The 17,972-nt window shown below is 45.1% G+C and overlaps 1 protein-coding gene across 1 annotated transcript in view; it reads left to right on the top strand.

Annotated features, from left to right (window-relative positions):
- Positions 1-316: 316 nt before the first annotated feature.
- Positions 317-17,972, top strand: part of SPATA18 (spermatogenesis associated 18) — a 42,658-nt gene continuing 25,002 nt past the window's right edge. Inside the window, exons 1-4 of the mRNA XM_075544349.1 lie at positions 317-577; positions 15,015-15,120; positions 15,252-15,367; positions 17,799-17,902. Coding sequence (XP_075400464.1) covers positions 491-577; positions 15,015-15,120; positions 15,252-15,367; positions 17,799-17,902 — 413 coding nt within the window. The 5' untranslated portion in view covers positions 317-490. The remainder of the gene's footprint in view (positions 578-15,014; positions 15,121-15,251; positions 15,368-17,798; positions 17,903-17,972) is intronic.

Here is a 17,972-nt window from a genome sequence, read left to right as displayed (position 1 = left end):
GCTGTCCCCTCCGGGGTCTTGGAGCCTTCCAGGCCACGTCCAACCAGAATCTCGGTGGCTTCGGGAGCGCGGGGGCCAGCAGTAGGAAGAGCCCCGGAGGAGGAGCGGCGGCGGCAGGAGCAGGAGCAGCGTCCCCAGCGCCAGCCTCGGTGCCTGCGCTGGAAGGCGGCGGGAGGGCGGGGAGGCGAGCGCGTTGCCAGGACGCCGGCCTGGCGCGTCCCCGGCAGCCTCGCCCACGTCACGGTTTGTTTAATCATCGCCGGGTATTTAGGGCCGGGGCTTGCGGGCCGGCCCCGGGACGCGGAGATCGTGCGGGGCAGCGGACGCGGCGCGGCGGCTGCGGCTCAGGACACCTCGCGCCGGCTTCCAGATCGCCGCCCCGTCCGCCGGGCGGGGGAGATGGAAACAGCAGCCGCGCGCTGAGCCCCGCCAGCTAGAGGACCACCTGGCCGCGCGTCCACCCGCGGTCGCCCGGACGCCCCCGCGAGCGATGGCAGACCACCTGAGGAAAATCGTCTCCAACGAGTACCTGCGCTCGCTGCCCGACAGGCTCGACTCCTGGCTGCGGGAGTACAGCGTGAGTCCGCGGCCCGGCGCCCCTGCCTTCGCCCCAGTTCCCCGCCAGGCCTGGGCCGGGGCTGCCGATTGATTACTCATCAGATGTGCGTGTGTGTGCGCGCGCACGTGTGTGTGTTGATGATTACTCTTCGGATTGTGTGTGTGTGCGCACGCGCGCGCTGCTGATTACTCTTCAGGGGCGTGTGTGTGATGCTGAGTACAGATGTGTGTGTGTGTGTCTCTGTGTGTGAGTGTGTGCTGCTGACTACTTTTAAGGGGTGTGTGCGAGTGTGTGCTGCTGATTACTCTTCAGGGGCGTGTGTGTCTCTGTGTGAATGCGTGTGCTGCTGTTTACTCTTCAGGAGTGTGTGTCTGTGTGAGTGTGTGCTGCTGACTATTCTTCAGGAGTGTGTGAGTGTGCTGCTGACTATTCTTCAGGGGTGTGTGTGGGGTGTGTGTCACTGACCTTTACCACATTCACCGCGAGGTGCCACAATCACTACTACGTTTGCGGAAGGGTTTCATCCCCCAGCGTAAGCGCCAGCTCCTCTCCCCAAGTTCCCCGCCTGGGCTGGGGTTTTCTCTTTTGGTCTCAGGACTGGACTCGGCTGTCCCCTCGGATTCCAGGTCGGGGACAGCTAGAGGCCGAGGCACAGTCAGCGGGCTCCGGGCAGGCGGAGCTAGGAACGTGTCCCGAGGAGGGAGAACACGTGGCTGCTTGGCTGTAACCAAGGACGCCAGTCACCCTAGCAACAAGGCTTTCCAGTGTGGCCTGCGGGTCTCTTTTTTCATCCCCTCTGCCAGCACAAGCCGTCCCTTCTTCTGCCCGCTCCCCTCATTGTTCGACTACTCCCTGCTCCTGTCCCACTCTGAGGACACCCAACGGTTGCAGATACCCCCCAGAACGACCCTTCGTCAAAATACATCCGAGCGTCACACGGCACACGGGTCAGGCTTGGGGGTTCCCTGTAGACTCTTCAGCCCAGCATGCTGCAGTACCGGGGCACATTACAAGTTAAGAAACCAGCATGTGTCCTCCAGCTTCCGTGCTCATCCACCTGCACCCTCAGCCCGGCTCCAGAACTTTCCCTACTCAAAGTCGAACCTGAGAGCAGCAGGCACCTGAACCCTGGCGGTTCTGTAGTCTAGACAGCAGCTGCTAACGCCAAGGTTTGCGATCCAAACTCACTAACGACTCCTGGGGAGAAAAAGGAGACCGTTTGCTCTGAAAAGATTTAGAGCAGTGGTTCTCAACCTTCCTCATGCAGCGACCCTTTCATACAGTTCCTTATGTTGTGGCGACCCCCTAACCATAACATTATTTTCGTTGCTACTTCATCACTGTAACTTTGCTACCATTATGAATCGGGTGACCCTTGTAAAAGGGTCGCTTGAACGCCCAGGGGGTCGCGACCCACAGGTTGAGAACCTCTACTTTAGAGGGCTGCTATGAGTCACAACCCACTCACTGGCAGTGGATTTGGTTTCTGTTTCTCATCCATCTTACATGAGAGGTCTCATTCTCCCAGGAAAGGTGAAGGCTCTGGGCTCGGAGTCAGATTCCCTCGCTCTTTCTAGGTCTGGTTCAGCACCCAAGTAGCTGTATGACCTTGGTCAGTTAGTTCACCTCTCTGGGTCTCAGGCACCTCGTCTATAAAACAGAGTGCAATTTCATGGCACACACGGTTCTTTTTCACTTGCAGGGTTTGGAAGGTGGATCCATTTTGTTTCAAACCGCCAGGAGGACTGCAGTTGCTGTTGCCCACAGTCTGGTGGGTTTACTCTTGACCCTTCAAGTGGGGTTCCTGTGGGCTTGAGCAGCTCAAGGACAGACACACCTTTCTCCTTAGCCTTCCTTCCAGTGTTCAATATGTACATCTCTCCCACCGCCCTTGATTGTTCCTACTTTATCAAGATTGCTGGAAAATACATCACAAAAAAGGCTGGGTCCCTTCCCCACCATCTTTACCATCAACTGACAGCTTATGGCTTATGGCAACCCATGTGTGTCAGAGTATTACAGAGCCCCATCATGACTGATTTTTCTAAGATCACTAGGTCTTTCTTCAGAGGCACATCTGATTGAATGTGAACCTCCAAGGTTAGTACCTGAACCTGAGCCCATGAACTGTTTGCATCCCAGCCAGGAATGACTCCTCATCTTTAAAAGTTCTTCATTTCTCTTCCACCGCAGAAGACTGAGTTGGAAAAATCCTAATACATATATTCACCATTCTTAAACTACCTTTTACCTTCTACCCCTCAATGCAGAAAAAATAGCTTTACTACTATGTGTCTTAAATAAACTTTGAACTTAAAGTCTATATTCTAATTCCACCACTTGTCAGCCTTCCAAACTGTGGTGACTTACATGTTGCTGCGATCCTGGAAACGATATCACTAGGATTTAAAATACCAGAAGAGGCACCCAAAGTGAACAGGTGCCAACAGAGCTTCCAGACTTAAGAACAGACTGTGAGGAAGGAATAAGCTATCCACTTCTGAGCCATTAACCACTGGAAAGCTTATGATTAGCAGCTGAAACTTGTCAGATCTAATGGCAGAAGATGAGCCCCCCAGGTAAGAAGGCACTCAAAACATGACTGAGGAAGAGCTGCCTCTTCAAAGTAGAGTCATGGTGACATGGAGGGAGTAACGCTTTTAGGACTTTCTTTTGCTGATAGGACTTAATGAGAAGTAACAACTGCAAACACCCACTAATAATCGGAATGTGGAATATGCAAAACAGGACTCCAAGAAGATCAGAAGTCATCAAAAATGAAGTGGAACACCAGAAGTTGATATCCTAGGCATCAGTGAGCTGAAGTGGACAGGCATTGACTATTTTGAATCTGAAAATATATGGTTTCCTGTGCGGGAATGACAAATTCAGGAAGACAGGTGTGGCTTTCATCTTCAAAAAGAACATTTCAAGATATAACTTGAAGTATAATTATGCCTGTAATAGGATAATATCTATAAACCTATGAGGAAGTCCAGTTAATACAACTATCATTCAAGTTTATGCACCAACCACTAAAGCTAGTAATGAAGAAATTTCAGAATTATACCAATTTCTTAAGTCTGAAATTGATAAACATGATCAAGATGCATTGCCAATTATTGGTGACTGGAATGCAAAAATTGGAAACGAACAGAAAGTTGGAAATAAGGTCTTGATTATAGAAATGAAACTGGATAGTGAATGATAGAATTTTGTAAGGCCAATGACATCTTCATTGCAAATGCTTTTCAATTACATAAAGGGTGACAATACACATGGAGCTTGCCAAATGGACTACACAGGAATCAAATTGGCTACATCTGTGGGAAGAGGTGATAGAGAAGCTCAATATCAGCAGCTAAAACAAGACCGGGGTTGACTGTGGAACAGACTATCAATTTCTTATGTGTAAGTTCAGGTTGAAACTGAAGAAAATGAAAAGAATTTCACCAGAGCCAAGATATGACCTTGAGTGTATCCCCAAAGAATTTTGAGAACACCTCAAGAACAGTGTTGATGCACTAAACACTAATGATTAAAGACCAGATGAATGGAAGGCGACACTAAGAACTTCATACAGGAAGAAAGCAAAAGATCTTCACAAAGACAAAAGTCAAGAAAAGGCCAAGTGGGTGTCAGAAGAAACCCCGAAACTTACTCCTGAATGTAGAATGGCTTAAACAAATGTAAAAAAATGAAGTACAAGAGATCAACAGAAAATTTGAAAAGGCAGCTTGAGAAGCCACAGTGAAGTATTATAACGAAAGAAATTCGCAGAGACCTGGAGCAGAAACCCAACAGGGAGAACATGCGCAGCATATCTTGGGCTGAAAGAATTGAAGAAAAAACATGAAGCCTCAAATTTTAATACTAAAAGATTCTATGGGAAAACTATTGAACTATGCAGGAAGTATAAAAAAGAAATGGTAGGACTGCACAGAGCCACTGATATAAGAAGAACTGGTTGACATTCAGACATTTCAAGAGGTAGCAAAGGACTAAGAACTAATGGTACTGAAGGAGAAGTCCAAGCTGCACTGAAGGCAGGAGGGAAATACAAGGTTCCAGAATCTGATGGACTAGCGGTGGAAATGCTTTAACCAGTTGATGAGAAGAAGCCCATATTTGCATCCATTTCAAAAAACAGGGACCCAAAAGGATACAGAAATTATAGAACAATGCCATTAATAAAACTTGCCAATAAAATTTTGCTGAGTACCATTCAACAATGGTTGCAGCAGGACATTGACAGGCAGGTGCCAAAAGCTCGGGCCAGATTTAGAAGAGGATTTGGAACAAGGGATATCATTACTGATGTCAGATGGAGCTTAGCCAAAAGCAGAGAAAACTTGTACTTTATTGACCATGCCAAAGCATTCAACTGTGTGGGTCATAGCAAACCATGGAAAACATTGAGAATAATGGAAATTCAGAACACTTCATTATGCTCATGTGGAACCTGTACATGGATGAAGAGACAGTCATTTAAACAGAACAAAGGAATACCGTGTGTTTAAATATTAGGAATGGTGTGCATCGGGCTTGTCTCCTTTCACCATACTTATGCAATCTGTATGCTGAGCAAGTAACTTGAGAAGTTGTACTGTATGAAGAAGAATGTGGCATCAAGATTAGAGGAAGACTTGTTAACAAACTTTATATGCAGATGACACAACCTTGCTTGCTTAAATCCAGAGAAAGACTTGAACGTGAAGACCCAGGACAGAAGCCTTCAATACGGACTACAACTCAAGGTAAAAAAAGCAAAATCCTCACAACTGGACAAATAGGTAAATAACATCATGGTAAACAGAGAAAAGACTGAAATTTTCAAGTATTTCATCTTGCTTGGATGCATAATCAACATTCATGGTGCTGGAGAAGAAGAATATTGAAATTATCATGGACTACTAAAAGAGCAAACAAATCTATGTTGGAAGTACATCAGAATGTTCCTAAGAAGCAAGAATGGTGAGACTTTGTCACACCCTCTGTTCTTGTTGTCAGCAGGATCCTGGGAAAGGACATCACACTAGAGTCCAGTGAGAAAGCAGAGACCTTCAAGGAGACGGATTGATCCAGTGGCTGCAACAGTGGGCTCAAACACAGCAACAATTGTGAGGATGGTCTGTTGGGTATAGGGTTGCTATGAGTCAGAACCGTTTTAACAGCACCTACTCAAGTTGTCACTGACAAAATTAGGTTCAACACATTTACACTAACTTGACTAGAGAAAATTTAATGATATTTTTAGGAAGCATCTGAAACTATTGAAAAATGCCACAGTTGATTATCCTTCTCCTTTTCAGCTATAGAGGCCCCTCGGTACCCACCCAACCCATTTCAATACAGCCTCTCCTCCCATCGTTCTACTTCAGAGACTTGATTTTCCAGCTCTCGTGACCACTTCCCTGGCAGCATCATCCTTCTTGAGCGCTCAGACACCTCTCTGCTTGGGATGGTGGACATCCCAATTCTCCTAAGGCTCCCAGACTGTTGGGCTCCTTGCTTGACCCATTCCTCTCTGTGGCTCTTCTTCAAGGGTCAGACTTTGGAGTCTTCCTTTTAGCTCTCTCTCCAGTATCGGTTCTTCGAAGTATGCCCAAGAACCTCAGACCTACATCCTGGACCTAGTATTGGCTCAGTTCTCACCAGTCCAACCCACTGCCACCAAGTTGATCCTGACTCATGGCAGCCCACCACGGGGTTTCCAAGGCTGTAACTTTTCGGGGGCGGGGAAGATAGTTTCATCTTTCTCCTATCAAGTGGTGGTGAGTGTAAATCGCCAACCCTTTGATCGGTCAATCAACACCAGAATGCACCACTAGGTGAAGCACGGACCTCTTCACTGTCTTCACTGCGATATACTCCATAGCCTTGATCATCAGCCTAATCGACTGGTGCTCACTTCAAAATCCCTAGAGAATGTGAGCACCTCCCACCACCTCCACTGCAGTCCTCTTAATCCACTTTCACCTGCATCATTTTAAAAACTCAACCTGAAGTGGTTTGGGTTTTTTAAATTGTGAAATCAGATCTGCCCAAACCCTCTACACCATAGGTTCCCACACTTATTTGGTTTAACATAGCCTTTTTAGAAAAAAATAAACAAAAACTCAGTGCCTCCTGGCAATCAAAACCTTTTGGACTACGGCCTTTAATCCAAGCTAGAGTGGTTGGTGTTAGGTGCTGTCCAGTGGTCCTGCACCAGCCTCACAATTGCCCTTATGCTTGAGTCCAGTGTGGCAGCCCCTGTGGCCATCCAGGTTGCTAAGGGTCTTCTTTTTGGCTGCTCCTTTACCTTACCAAGCATATGTCCTTCTCCAGGGCCCGGTCTTTCGTGACAACATGCCCATAATATATGAGATGAAGTTTTCCCATCCTTACCTCTAAGGAGCATCCTGGCTGGACTTCTTTCAAGACAGATTTGTTGTTTTGGCAGCCCATGGTACTTCCAGTCTTCTTCGTCAGCAGCATAATTCCAATCTCCCAGTCTTCCTTACTCAGTATCTAACTTTCATGTGCATATGAGGTGATGGAAACTACCATGGCTTGGGTCAGGCACACCCTAGTCCTCAAAGTAACCCCTCTTCTTTCCTGCACTTTGAAGAAGTCTTGTGCAGTAGATTTATCCAATGCAATGATCTCTGACTGCTGTCTCCATGAGCAGAAATAGAATTGAACTATCTATGAATGGAAATAACGATGGTTATTAATTAAAAACGGTAAGTCATGTTTTCCATGGAAAGTTGATTTTATTCACAGCCCTATGACTCACTTGTCGACTATGACATCAATTTAGTTCCAGTTAACTACAGTAAACCAATTGCCGTTGACTGGGCCCCAACTCATGTTAACCCCCTGTGTGTCAGAGTAGAACTGTGCTCCAGAGGTTCTTCAGTGGCTGATTTTCAGAACAGATTTTGCCAGATCTTTCTTCCCAAGTGCCTCTGGCAGGACGCAAACTTCCAACCTTTCAACTAGTAGCCCAGCTCTCAGTCACGTGATGTCCGCCACTCAGGAATCCCTTCTTCAGTATTCCCTTAAAAAGACTTTTTGCATGATTAGTTATTTTTTAATTCCAAGAAGGGATATTAAGAAAACAATCAAAGACTTAAAAAAACAAAGGAAACAGATAATCAAGCCGAATAAAAAAATTGCTTACTCAGTTTCTTGTACTGAAATGCAAGTCTCTTTCAGGTTTTGACGATGGCCTTGCCTTAAGGCTTGGTTTCTATTGGAAGCTAGGGAAGGCTTGGTTTGAACATGGAACTTTCAGAAACTGTTTTCTTTTGTGGGTCTTGAGAGTGTTCAGGGAAAGCACTATTTTCAGCTAGGAACGGAGTCCATTATCCAGAGCTTAACAGTCCATTCTACAGGTGATTCCACTTTGGCACTCTGCTTTTATTTACAGTATTTATTTGTGTCCATTTGTTTGTTCTATCTTTCAGATATTATGTATTATATCTTTCAGAGTCTATCTGTGTGCTTACATCTGGGAAGCAGTATGGAAAAAACAAGAAAAGTGCCATGGCTAACCTAGTGTATTTGGGGGTGAGGTGGTGTGAATGGGTCAAGTCAAGGAGTGGAAATGAGAGGCCGAATAGGTTGGGTGGTTGAGGCCAGATGGTGATGGGCCTTGGGAAGAGTGTTAAGGAGTTTGCACTTTCTCCTGAGGGCAAAGGGAAGAGACTAAAGACTGTATATAAAGAGTAGAAATATGTTTGTGTTAGATTTCAGAACACCAGCAGTTCCGAGGGAGAAAGACCGAGCTTTCTACTCCCATAAACAGTTACAGTCTCAGAAACCCACAGGGGGTCGATATGAGTCAGCAGTGACTCAGTGGCAGTGACCCTACCTTTAGCATTACCAGGAAATTGGAGAACAGATGGGGACTGTACCATACTTTAAGCAAAAGATTCTATCAACCTCTATAAGCTACTCTGGCACATTGAGTAAGCACAATCAAAGACTCTAAGAATAGTTTACATCGGATATGTTGCCCTGGATTCTTAAATTCACCATGCAACCTTTGTCTGACTTCCTTGAGAAAGTATTTAAAGAGTCAAATGATCTTCTTGGAGCTTGGGTATTTGCAGAACTGGATTCTGATCCCCTAATGACTTTAAAGAGATATTAACATGACCAAATGCAGTGTTGGCAATATCTGGAGTGGGTCATTTCTGGTCAACCCCCTCTATGGAGTGGGTCATTTCTGGTCAACCCCCTCTCCGTTGTGAGATGCTTTGTGTGTCCCCTAGTGCCCTGTGGAGTAGGGAGTTAACCTTGGTAAGATGCTCTTAGATGTCTCAAAGGAAGTACTCTCTGCTTTGTGTAGTGACAGTGTTATTGTTAGGTGCCAATGAGTGGGTGTGTTAGTCCGTGTAGACTAGAGAAACAAATCCATAGACACTCATATGTGTATAATAAAGAGGTTTATATACAAGAGAAGTTGAATATTGAGAAAACATCCCCGCCTAGTCCCGATCAAGTCTATAAGTCTGATATTAGCCCATATATCTGATACCAATCTATAAATTCCTCTTCAGACTCACGTAACACATGCAATGATCTGGAATGCAGGAAGATCACAGGCTAGTGGGTGAGAAGCCTTGTGGATCCAGTGGCATTGTAAGCATCTCAGCTTTGGCGGGACTCTCCACATAGCTTCTCTGGCTGTGAGGCTCTAGCATAGTTCCATGTATCTTGTCAATAGAGTCTCTCTCAGGGATTCAGTATATATTTAGAGAGTGTCCCCCGCCTCCAAGGAGGAAATTCCTGAGTTCCCAGAATCCTCAGGAGAAGGCCATGCCCACAGAGAGGTCCCATTGGCTGTATCCTGTTTGCAGGCTAAAGTCCACCTTCACACTCTTAATCCTCAAACTGACACCAGATGGTGTACCTACCACAGTGGGTCCAGACTCCTAGCCACCCTACGTACAATAGAACAAAACACTGGCCCGGTGCTGCACCATCTACACAATTATCGATACGCTTGATTGAGCCCAGATTGTGCATCTCCATCTCCTTGGCGATCTTCCTCTTTTTCACTGACTCTTCCAAACATGATGTCACTGTTACATGCGGACACCATGGACACAGGAGGTGACACAGTCTTGCCTTCCTTGCTTCAAATGAAACACTGGCCGTATGTCCTCCCACGTAACTTTCTTGACAGGTTATTTCACATTGAATTTTCTTTGCCGATACCCTAATTCAAAAGCATCATTTCTTGTCTGGTCTTCCATAGTCATTGTCCAGTTTTCACATGCATATGACAAGATCAAAAACACCATGGTCTGGGCCACGGCACCTTTGTCTTCAAAGTGCCATACTTCCTCTTGCATGCTTTAAAGAGGTGTTTGCAGTACATTTGCCCAATGTGATGTGTCGTTTGATTTCTTGCCTGCTGCTCTCATAGGTGATAATTGTGGATTCAAGGAAATGAAGTCCTTGACATCTTCAATCTTTTCTCGATGTATTTTGATGCTGCTCATTGGTCCGTTTGTGAGGATTTTTCTCTTATGTCGCGGTGCATTCCATACTGCGGTCGCTAAGTGCGTCAAGTCCTCTTCACTTGCACTGAGGAAGGTGGGCCCGTCTGCATGTTGCAGACTGTTGATGAGTCTTCCTCCAATCCCGATGCAACGTTCTTCCTATAGTCTAGCCGGCTTCTTGGATTATTTGCTCAGATTGAATACATATGGTGGAAGGCTACAACCTTGCTGCCCTCTTCTGGTTTTAAACCAGGCAGTATTCCCTTGCTCTGTTCAAATGTCTGCCCCTTTATCTGTACATAGGTTCCTAAAGAACATAATTAAGTGTTCTAAAATTCCCGTTGCTCATGATGTAGTTACTAGAAAATGGTGTAAATTTTGAGTGGGGATGGATGGCGTGAGGGCTGGTAATGCTTCCTTCATCTTGCAAGACCTTCCTCTTGCAATACTTGCTTCCTATATGCTAAAGGAATCTGCACTGACAACTGAAAAGAGTATTAAATGTCAGCACGCCAAGTGCGATTTTAAAGTGCTCTCTCCTCTGTTTGTTTTAGAGTAATCTTTATGGTTGAAATTCCAAAGGGTTGTAGTCGTTGCTATGGTGTGCTCAAACAGACTCCCTGCCCATGTACACTCCTCCCTGCATAGTCAACATGCTTCTACATTCTTGAGGATTTAATCTACTAGTACAGTTCTTTCCTTTTCCTCTTTACGAGCCAGATTACCCTAAAGAAATGAATTTAACCCCAAATCCCAAGATCACAACATAGTTGCTTCTCATTCATGGCAAGTTAGATGGCTTCTCTCCTTCATCACTGACTGCTCCAGGCACCCTCTGCGGGGCTGCTGTCTCATCATGCCATTCCGAAGGTCTCAGCTGCAGAGGAAGCGAACCCAAAACAACCCAAATCAAAGCACATTACTGTGTATGGGCCAGTGGTGAGAATTTGGGGTTTCTTTACATTGACTTGCAGTGCATACTGAAGACTGCAGGCCTTGACCTTCATCAACCAGTGTTTCAAATCCCCCTCAATTCCACGTGCATGTTACAGGTTAATAAGCTTTCTTCCAATCCCGATGCCATTTTCTTCTTCATAGAGTCCAGCTGCTTGTAGCCCAGCTTCAGCTAGCTCAGCCTACAGTTAGAGTAAGTCGGTGACAGGGTATGATGTGCACCTTTCCTGATTGTATAACATGCCGGTATTCCCTTATTCTGTTTGAAAGACTGCCTCTTGGTCCACGTACAGTTTCCACATGAGCACAATGAAGCGTTTGGGAATTTCATTCTCAATGTTTCCCCTAGTTTGATATGATCTACCCACAAATCAACATCTTGTTGGTATTCTCTGCTTTCAGCCAAGATGCATCTGACGTCAGCAGTGATACCCTCTTTCCAAGTCGTCTGAATCCACCTTGAATTTCTGGCAGCTCCCAGGCACTGTACTGCTCTCACTGTTGTTGATTAACTTTGGAAAACTTCTACTTGCGTGTGATATGAATGATAATGTTCTATGCTTTCTGCACTTTGGGTGCCCTTACGTTGGAGCGCTTCCACTGGGCTGGCCGGTGGTTGTCTTCCCAGTTTCTCGGCAGAGGTGAGTGAGTGCTTCCAGTGTGTCATCAGCTCTGCCCATTCTGGAGCCTTGTTTGTTGGCTACTGCCCTCAGGACCATTGGTTCTTCAGCAGATGGTACCCCTGGAAATGGTTGAATGCTGGCCAGTTCTTTTTTCATAAGGGCCTTTGTTGATTCCTCCCCTCTTCTTCTGATGCTTTCAAAATATCATTTAATATTTTGCACATAGAATCCTTCAATATTGCAACTCAAGCCTTGACATTGTTATTCAGTGCTTTCAGCCGGAGATATGTATATTCTTCCATTTTGGTTTCCTAATCCGGGTCTCTTTACATTTCATTACAACACTACTTCTCTTAAGGAGCCCTGGTTATACGTTCGAGTGCAATCTGAAAGGTCAGCAGTTTGAAATCACCAGTCACCCCGAGGAAGAAAGACCCAGCTTTCTACTTTTGTACAGAGTTAGTCTGTAAAACTCACAAGGATGGTTCTACCCTGTCCTACAGAGTCTCTGAGAGTCTTGATGGCAGTGGTTACTTATCTTCTTGAGCTACTCTTTGTGATTTTCTGTTCAGCTTTTCTATTTCATCATTTCTTGCATTTACTCCAGCTACTCCAAGTTCAACAGCAGGTTTCAGGGATTCTTCTGACATCACTTTGCTCTTTTCCTTCTTTCCGGTCTATTTAGTGACCGCTTGCTTTCTTCACCTGGATGTCATCCCACAGCTTATCAGGTCTTCTGCCATCAGTATTCAATGTATCAAATTTGTTTTTGATACTTGATCTAAGTTTAGGTGAATATACTCAAAGTCATATGTTGCCTCTCATAGACTAGTCTCTAAGTTCTTCACCTTAACTTCATTAACGAGCCATTGATGGTTGGTTCCACAGTCGCTTCTTTAGTTGCTAATGTTTACCTTTCCCATCACCTCTCCCCAAAGATGTAGTCGATCTAATTTTTGGATAATCCACTTGGTAAGGTTCAGGTGTACAGTTGGCTATTTATGTTGTTGAAAAATGGTACTTACCATCACGAAGTAGTCATTCTCAAAAAATTCTGTCTTGTCCAGCTTTGTTTCTATCACCAAGGTCATGTTTTTCAGCTACTGCCCATTCTTTTTTTTTTATAAATCATTTTATGGGGGCTCATACAACTCTTATCACAATCCATACATACATCAATTGAGAAAAGCAACCTTATACATTCGTTGCCCTCGTCATTCTCAAAATTCGCCTTCTATTTGGGTTCCTGGAATCAGCTCATTTTCCTTTTTCCTTCCCCCTCCCTACCTGCTCCCCCTCCCTCATGAACCCTTAGTAATTTATAAATTATTATTTTTATCTTTTTTTAAATTTTATTTTATTTTTTATTTTATTTTTTATTATTTTTATCTTATCTTACACTGCCCGGCGTCTCCCTTCACCCACTTTCCTGTTGCCCATCCCCCAGAGAGGAGGGTTCTCAATGAAATATTGAGAAAACATCCCAGTCCAGTCCAGATCAAGTCCATAAGTCTGATACTATCCCACATGTCCGATACCAATCTATAAATTCCTCTTTAGACTCACGTAACACATGCAATGATCTGGAATGCAGGAAGATCACAGGCCAGTGGGTGGAAAGTCTTGTGGATGCAATGGCTGTAGAAGCATCTCAGCATTGGCAGGGTTCTCCACGTGGCTCCTTCAGTTCCAGAGCTCTAGTGTAGCTTCATGTGGCTTCTCCTCAGGAATGTCTCCCAGGGAGTGAGTCTGCACCTGCCTCCATTGACCTATTTATCACCTTAGTGCCTCTCCATGCTGTCTTTGAGCTGTGACCCGATTGACAGGCTAAACTCCACCCCTTCACTCTTCAGTCAGTTTCATGTTGACAACCAGATTATGTAACTACCATAACACTGAATTTACATTTAGAATTGGAAATAATGGAGCATATAGACCGGGAAGCAGTGTCTTGTATGTATTTAGGAGTCTCAAGTGGTGCAAATGATGCTCTGAGGTCCTAGTGGTTACACATTGGTCTGCTAACCACAAGTTCTGTAGTTTGAAACTGCCAGCCAATACTCAGGAGAAAAATGAGGCTTTCTACTCCTGTTAAGAGTTACAATCTTGGAAATCCTCAGGGGCAATTCTACACTGTATTGTAGGCTTGCTATGAGACATAATTGACTCTATGGCAGTGAGTTAAGTATTACAAATGGTTACTGGTAGACCATTAATCAAAAGGTTGTTGGTTTGAAACACACACACCCACCCCGCCCCACCCCACCCCTCTTTCTTTTCCATCCAGACAGACCTGGCCATCTGTTTCTGGAAGGGCACAGCTGTGAGAACCCTGAGGCTGCAGTTCTACTCTGCAGCACAGCACAGCAGTCAACAGCAACCTTTTATATGGGATGATGGTGGTATGGTATTACAAAAGGTCTACTCACTTATTTTTTACATTGATTTTTTATTGCAAGTTATGCCGGGGTTTACATTTCAAATAATCAACAGTTTAAGGTACTTAATTTTTTTTGACAGAGATCTACTGAATAGGCAATACAAATTGTTGCTATAACCACCAACACATACACATACACACACACACTTTATTTCTGTTGTTAGGCCAGGTTGTCTGAAGAAACAAATCCAGGGACACTCATTTATGTACAAGAAAGGGTTTTTATATCTTGAAGTAATTATATAGCAAGAAGGCATCACAACCAAGTTCAATTCAAGTTCGTAAGTCCAATCAATGTTAGTCCCTAAGTTCCTCTTCATACTCCCATGGCCACATGCTGGTGGCACAGAATGATGAAGATCATAGGCTGGCGGGTGCAGAGCTGATTGGATCCAAAGTCAGTGGGAACATGGCAGGGAGCTGACAGCTCTCAGGTTTGGGCGGCTCACATGGGGCCACCCCTCGAGGAAGACAGAGTTCCAGCTGGCAGGAAGGTGGAGGGCAGAGAGAAAGACACAGTTCCCAGAGTCACATCCCCCAAGGAGGTGTCATCAAGTTACCACTTGATTAACAGGTTTGACTCCACCCCTAGCCAGAAATGTCTAGTTGACATAAAATATCCAACTGCCACATTAGTTATGTAACAGTTCCATGCACACATCCAGTTAGCAGTCTTCCAGGTGTTGTGGCCCCACCACTGCGGTCTTCTGCTGGATCCTCTGCGCTCAAGAGGGAGTTGGAGAAAGAGGACTCTCTTGAGAGACTTTCCTCTGGCTTAAACCTGGAAGAGACACCTGTCACCTCCCACCCTTTGACCAGAACACATAGTAGTCTCTACCCTTGGTGGGCACCTGGAGCCAGTTCGTCCCTTGTCTGCCTGCATTAGGTCTTTCAGAATGAAGGAGTTGCCCTAAGGTCTACTGTTTTTGGCTTTTCAGACAAACTCCTGTGAGGAAAATCTAAATTCTTGCCTGGAACTCATTGAGCAAGTTGCCAAGCTTCAGGGACAACTTTTTGGGGTCTTGTCTACAACAGCCCAAGAGGGTAAGAATGGCCGATGCTCCCCGAGCCACCTCTCTCCTCCTCCTGCTCCTCTTCTTTCATCCTCGGTGCCCTGTGTGGCTCGGGTAGTGGGGCCGGACTTCTCATGTGACCTGATTTATGTTTTCTTTTAGGAGGACAGTATGCCGGGGTGGAAATAATCAAATCGCGCCTTTTGCCTTGGCTGGAAGCGACTTTTACTGCTGCTTCCTTGGGAAAGCCTGTTGATAGTGCAGTTCTCTCTCTGCAGGTATGATGCTAACAGATAACCCTTGACTTTCAGCATCCTCACCCAGCTCTGGGAACGCAAATATATATATGGTTTCTAACTCGTGATGGACTCAAGTTTAATTGGAGACCTGGGATCTAGATACAGCAGTGAGTAGCCGTTAAAGTAGCTTAATGGCTTGAGCTTGCTCTTAAGCCAGGGCTGCATTGAAACCTCAGGTTTGCCTACTTACTGGTGGTGTGCTGTTACTAGGCGTCATCAGGACGATGTTACTAGGCATCGTCAATGCATAGCAACCCTGTGTACAACAGAACGAAGCACTCCTCGGTCCTGTGAGTTCCCCACATTTCTCTTTGAGCATTGGTGCACCCACTGTGTCAGTCCATCGTGCCAAAGTCTTCCACATTGTTGCTGACTTTCTACATTACCAATTATGCCCTTATCCAGGGATGAGTCTCTCCTGATGGCATGCACCAATTACTGGACAGACAGTCTCTCCATCCTTGCTTTTAAGGAGCACGCTGGCTGAACCTCTTCTAAGACAGACCTGTTTGTTCTTTTGACCGTCCAGTGTCCTTTCAGTATTCTTCGCCAGCACCATCATTCGTCAGTTTTTCTTCTGGTCTGACTTCAGGCAAATCGATGAGCCTCTGCATGCTCAACTGTAAAATGGGCATGAGTGGTGCTCTACATCTGGGAATTTGCAGGGTCTACTCTAGACACTGACTAGTAATTTTAAAATGACAAATCAGTCATCCAGACAACGAGGACTTCAGAAAAGGCGGGTGGCAGGTTTGTGTCCGTTCATTTTACTCATGCCGTCTGCATCCTAAAGAAAAACTGTGCATTTGGATGCTATGAAGAAGAAACTGGCAACAGATCGGAAAGAATTCATTCACAACCCGAGACTACTGACTCAACCTTGCTTGCCTGAAATGAAGGCGACTTGAAATGCTTCCCGAGGAAGGTAAAAGACCACAGCCTTCCGGTGGATTGCATTTGGGCATGGAGCAAGTGAAAATCTTCACAACTGGACTGATTAACAACATCACATGCACTGGAGAACATTTTGAAGTTGTCAGTAATTTCATTCTTTGAGAATCAAATGATCAAGGCTCATGGAAACAACAGTCAAGAGAACCAAATAGCATATTTCATTAGGGAAATCTACTGCACTAAACGTCTCTGAAGTTCTAAAAACCCAAGCTGTCACTTCGATGACTAAGATGAACTGGATTATGGTCCTGTCAGTCATGTCATCTGCATGTGAGAGCTGGATAATGAAAAAAAATAAAAGGACCAAAAGGTTGATGTATTTGAGCTTGCTGTGGGCAGAGAACCTTGAACATCTGGACATGGAGCAAATCTGCCCGGGAGAAAGACAACCCAAGCGCTCCTTAGAAGGGAGGTTGGTGAGACTCCATCGTGGCTCTTCTGGACATGTCATCGGGAAAGGCCAGCAGCTAGGAAAGGCCATCAGATTTAGTAGATAGAGGGTCAGTGGAAACGAGGGAAACCCTTCCTGAGATAAGTTTACGCAACTGACAACAAGGCGCTCAAGCGTATTGAAGGTCATGAAAGTGGCCCAGAACTGGGCCACGTTTCCTTTTGTTACAAATAATATCGCCAAGAACAGAGAAGACTCAAGGGCAGCTGACAACTACAAGGGTCTCATAAGAGAAAGAGCTCATCAAATGGGAAAAGCCTGTATTTTGAAAGTATGAAATGAAAATAATTGGCAACACCCACAATTAAAAGAACACTTAATTCTGGTAGGCGGACAGAGGGCGCCACGTTTTGAAGTTGCGATGGGTGGTTTCCCAGGGAGAGCATCAGTGCTGGAACAATTGAAGATGATACTGGGAAAAGAACACATGCTTTGCCTAAGGCCTTGGATTATGATGTCTCGGTAAACAAACCTTCAGTAATCTCAGTTTTGGCTTTATGTGTGTATTTTATTCTCATGAAATATACACAGCCCTATTCCATTTCAACAGTTTCTGCATGTCTAACTTATGACCTCGGCCCGATTGGTTATGTTGGGCCACCCTTCTCTTCATCCTTCTTCAAACTGTTCCATCACCACTGACCTACACGCCTTGACCCCCAGCTCGTCCTCTACCTTTCAGGTTGGCGCTGGGTATTCTATACCTGTATAACTCACCTCCTTATTAAGACAGTCAATTTATTTCCATCATTCCAGATCATTCCCCGGAGTCACTTTCCCAACCCCCACCTCCCACCCCAGGGAAACCACTTCTTGTTTTTTAACTACTGGAGACTCCTTTGGCAGCACCAGCACAAGAGTACTGGGCACTGGGCACTATGTGCCTTTTTGAGGCTGGTTTATTTTGCTCATCTTAATGTTTGTTTTTTTTTTTTTTTGTTTGCAGTTCATTCATGTTACTTCCAATCATTCAGGCTATTTTTTAAAACTTGTGTTTTATTCCAGGACACATTCGAAAAGGACAGAAATTCTGATTTTCGAGACCAGGACCTACAATTAGAGTCTGAATTGAGCTCCACCCGTAGTCAACTGAAACAGGTTCAAGACGAGTAAGAGGAATGCAAGTTGTCTTTCTCCAAAAATAATTATTTGCTCTTAACCTAGTTAAGTTTGAAAAGG

This window comes from Tenrec ecaudatus, chromosome 3 (assembly GCF_050624435.1).
Source record: "Tenrec ecaudatus isolate mTenEca1 chromosome 3, mTenEca1.hap1, whole genome shotgun sequence".
Lineage (NCBI taxonomy): Eukaryota > Metazoa > Chordata > Mammalia > Afrosoricida > Tenrecidae > Tenrec > Tenrec ecaudatus.
This window is presented reverse-complemented; position numbering and strand designations above follow the sequence as displayed.